We start from the raw sequence: 3,770 nt of genomic DNA on the forward strand, positions 1-3,770 counted from the left end.
AAACATTAAATTATTGAGTGCAATGTGTTGTTTTGTGTTTATTTATTTCTTAGCAGACTCGCTTGTTTATTTAATTATTCTTCACAGAATGTTACATCTGGCCATGGGGTCAGTTGTAACATCGCACACTTTACATTTCAAGCCCTCTTGCTGTATGTATATCAGCTCTTAAAACAGGATCACTATGGGGATTGGTAGAGGACAGCAAGTTGTTTGTATCAAAGTCTGGTCAAACTAGCTCAAATCATTTGTGCTTAATGGAGAGAAAGGTAAAAAAATGTTACAACTGTCCCCGCGCTCCCCTGTGTTTCTATATTAGAATTGGACTTTCGTTCCCTTGCCTTAAATCTCAAAAGGTTGAAGGGTTGGGCTGCAAGTTATAATTTTTTTTACACAATCAGTTTATACGTTCAGGCATTGCGACACAAGATTGCCAGAATACGCAGGAGAAGAACTTTGGACTGTATGCATTGCCTTTAACCCAACCATCCAGAGCGAGTGGCAGTCCGTTCACACACCAGCATGAAGGTACAGTTTGCTCCACCAAATATCCCTCTGAGCAGGAGACTGCAAACCGCTGCAGTTCTGCAGTGGGTCTTCTCTTTCCTGGCCCTTGGTAAGTAACTCTTCTTTCATCACTGGCTCCTTTCTTTGAGTCACAGGTGCCTGCACTGGGATTACTCCCCTCTGCAGGGGTTGGGTAGCGATAAGGCTGCCTTGTCTTTCTTATGTGACAGTAACTTAAAAGCCTGCTGTCACCACCATGGAGATATTGGTGCTCTGAATGTATTTATTTATATTGGGTAACTTTCATCACAATGTCACCTTTGCAGGGATCAGGGACTAGGATTCTTTCTCAATAACTGTGTGTTTGTGCATACAACTGTGCACTGTGCTGGAGCTGCGTTAGATGAGATAGTCAGTCCTTCATAGCAGTGTATTGCACTATGCATTGGTAACGGCAGCTCTGTGTGCGTATCATAATAACTGCACAGTAAAAGCATGGTTAAAAAAACTGACAAGCATGGCAGTCCCTGATCAGTATGGGAAAGCATTACACTGTGCAATACATGCTTAATCATAGAGTATAATCATAATGCTAAAGCACAGTAAAGTGCAAAATGATCGTGCATGCCAGCAGGGTACACTTTGATCAGGGACATGCCTCGTTTATCCTTCATGGCAACCCGTTCAAAGGTTCTTATATTCCCTATTTACAAGACACCCATAACCTTTACCCCATTCATGCATTACAGGAATATGAAAAGAGCCTGATTTGAAATGAGCTGACAGTCTAGTAAAGGAGTAGCCCACTGTACAGTGGCTTACTGAAACAGTTATGTTTGAGCAATAAAAAACAGTTTCCATTAATAAAACGTTCTTATTTTTCTGTTCTGAAGTGATTGAAATGCGAATGGTGTTCTTTTACGTGCACCTGTCTGTGTGTGTGTCTCTGTCAGATTCCTGAGTCCATGATGCAGTACAGTGTAGCTCTGATTCAGTGTGCTTGTAAAGGGAGTCTGTGTGCCTGTGTCAGATTCCTGAGTCCATGATGCAGTATAGTGTAGCTCTGATTCAGTGTGCTTGTAAAGGGAGTCTGTGTGCCTGTGTCAGATTCCTGAGTCCATGATGCAGTACAGTGTAGCTCTGATTCAGTGTGCTTGTAAAGGGAGTCTGTGTGCCTGTGTCAGATTCCTGAGTCCATGATGCAGTACAGTGTAGCTCTGATTCAGTGTGCTTGTAAAGGGAGTCTGTGTGCCTGTGTCAGATTCCTGAGTCCATGATGCAGTACAGTGTAGCTCTGATTCAGTGTGCTTGGAAAGGGAGTCTGTGTGCCTGTGTCAGATTCCCGAGTCCATGATGCAGTATAGTGTAGCTCTGATTCAGTGTGCTTGTAAAGGGAGTCTGTGTGCCTGTGTCAGATTCCTGAGTCCATGATGCAGTATAGTGTAGCTCTGATTCAGTGTGCTTGTAAAGGGAGTCTGTGTGCCTGTGTCAGATTCCTGAGTCCATGATGCAGTACAGTGTAGCTCTGATTCAGTGTGCTTGTAAAGGGAGTCTGTGTGCCTGTGTCAGATTCCTGAGTCCATGATGCAGTACAGTGTAGCTCTGATTCAGTGTGCTTGGAAAGGGAGTCTGTGTGCCTGTGTCAGATTCCCGAGTCCATGATGCAGTATAGTGTAGCTCTGATTCAGTGTGCTTGTAAAGGGAGTCTGTGTGCCTGTGTCAGATTCCTGAGTCTATGATGCAGTATAGTGTAGCTCTGATTCAGTGTGCTTGGAAAGGGAGTCTGTGTGCCTGTGTCAGATTCCTGAGTCCATGATGCCAAGTTTTTACAAAGGAAGATACTGACAACATGCCCCACATGTCATCCAGTTCCTATCCAGTTTTAAATAACTTTAGCATAACTGAGGCAGAAGTGTTAAAGGGACTAGGAGCTCTTAAAATAAACAAATCCCCTGGGCCGGATGAGATCCTCCCAGTAGTACTCAAAGAAATGAAAGAAGTAATTTACAAACCGCTAACCAAGATCATGCAGCAGTCTCTTGACACAGGGGTGGTACCGACAGACTGGAAAATTGCAAACGTAATACCGATCCACAAAAAGGGAAACAAAACTGAACCAGGTAACTACAGACCAGTAAGCCTGACTTCTATTATATGCAAACTTATGGAAACTATAATAAGATCCAAAATGGAAAATTACCTATATGGTAACAGGGTACTGGGAGACAGTCAACATGGTTTTAGGAAAGGGAGATCGTGCCTAACTAACTTGCTTGATTTTTTTGAGGATGCAACATCGATAATGGATAATTGCAAAGCATATGACATGGTTTATTTAGATTTCCAGAAAGCTTTTGACAAAGTCCCGCACAAAAGATTAATTCTCAAACTGAACGCAGTTGGGATTCAAGGAAACACATGTACATGGATTAGGGAGTGGTTAACATGTAGAAAACAGAAAGTACTGATTAGAGGAAAAACCTCAGAATGGAGTGTGGTAACCAGCGGTGTACCACAGGGATCAGTATTAGGTCCTCTGCTATTCCTAATCTACATTAATGATTTAGATTCTGGTATAGTAAGCAAACTTGTTAAATTTGCAGACGACACAAAAGTAGGAGGAGTGGCAAACACTGTTGCAGCAGCAAAGGTCATTCAAAATGATCTAGACAAGATTCAGAACTGGGCAGACACATGGCAAATGACATTTAATAGAGAAAAGTGTAAGGTACTGCACGCAGGAAATAAAAATGTACATTATAAATATCATATGGGAGATATTGAAATTGGAGAAGGAATCTATGAAAAAGACCTAGGAGTTTTTGTTGACTCAGAAATGTCTTCATCTAGGCAATGTGGGGAAGCTATAAAAAAGGCTAACAAGATGCTCGGATACATTGTGAAAAGTGTTGAATTTAAATCAAGGGAAGTAATGTTAAAACTGTACAATGCACTTGTAAGACCTCATCTTGAATATTGTGTGCAGTTCTGGTCACCTCGCTATAAAAAAGATATTGCTGCTCTAGAAAGAGTGCAAAGAAGAGCGACCAGAATTATTCCGGGCTTAAAAGGCATGTCATATGCAGACAGGCTAAAAGAATTGAATCTGTTCAGTCTTGAACAAAGAAGACTACGTGGCGACCTAATTCAAGCATTCAAAATTCTAAAAGGTATTGACAGTGTCGACCCAAGGGACTTTTTCAGCCTGAAAAAAGAAACAAGGACCAGGGGTCACAAATGGAGTTTAGAAAAAGGGGCATTCA

At 41.9% G+C, this 3,770-nt stretch overlaps 1 protein-coding gene across 1 annotated transcript in view; it reads left to right on the forward strand.

Moving 5' to 3' along the window:
- The first annotated feature begins 513 nt into the window (after positions 1-513).
- The window catches only part of mogat2 (monoacylglycerol O-acyltransferase 2), a 28,692-nt gene continuing 25,435 nt past the window's right edge, over positions 514-3,770 (forward strand). Inside the window, exon 1 of the mRNA XM_041260048.1 lies at positions 514-616. Coding sequence (XP_041115982.1) covers positions 523-616 — 94 coding nt within the window. The 5' untranslated portion in view covers positions 514-522. The remainder of the gene's footprint in view (positions 617-3,770) is intronic.

Source organism: Polyodon spathula, chromosome 9 (assembly GCF_017654505.1).
Source record: "Polyodon spathula isolate WHYD16114869_AA chromosome 9, ASM1765450v1, whole genome shotgun sequence".
Classification (NCBI taxonomy): domain Eukaryota; kingdom Metazoa; phylum Chordata; class Actinopteri; order Acipenseriformes; family Polyodontidae; genus Polyodon; species Polyodon spathula.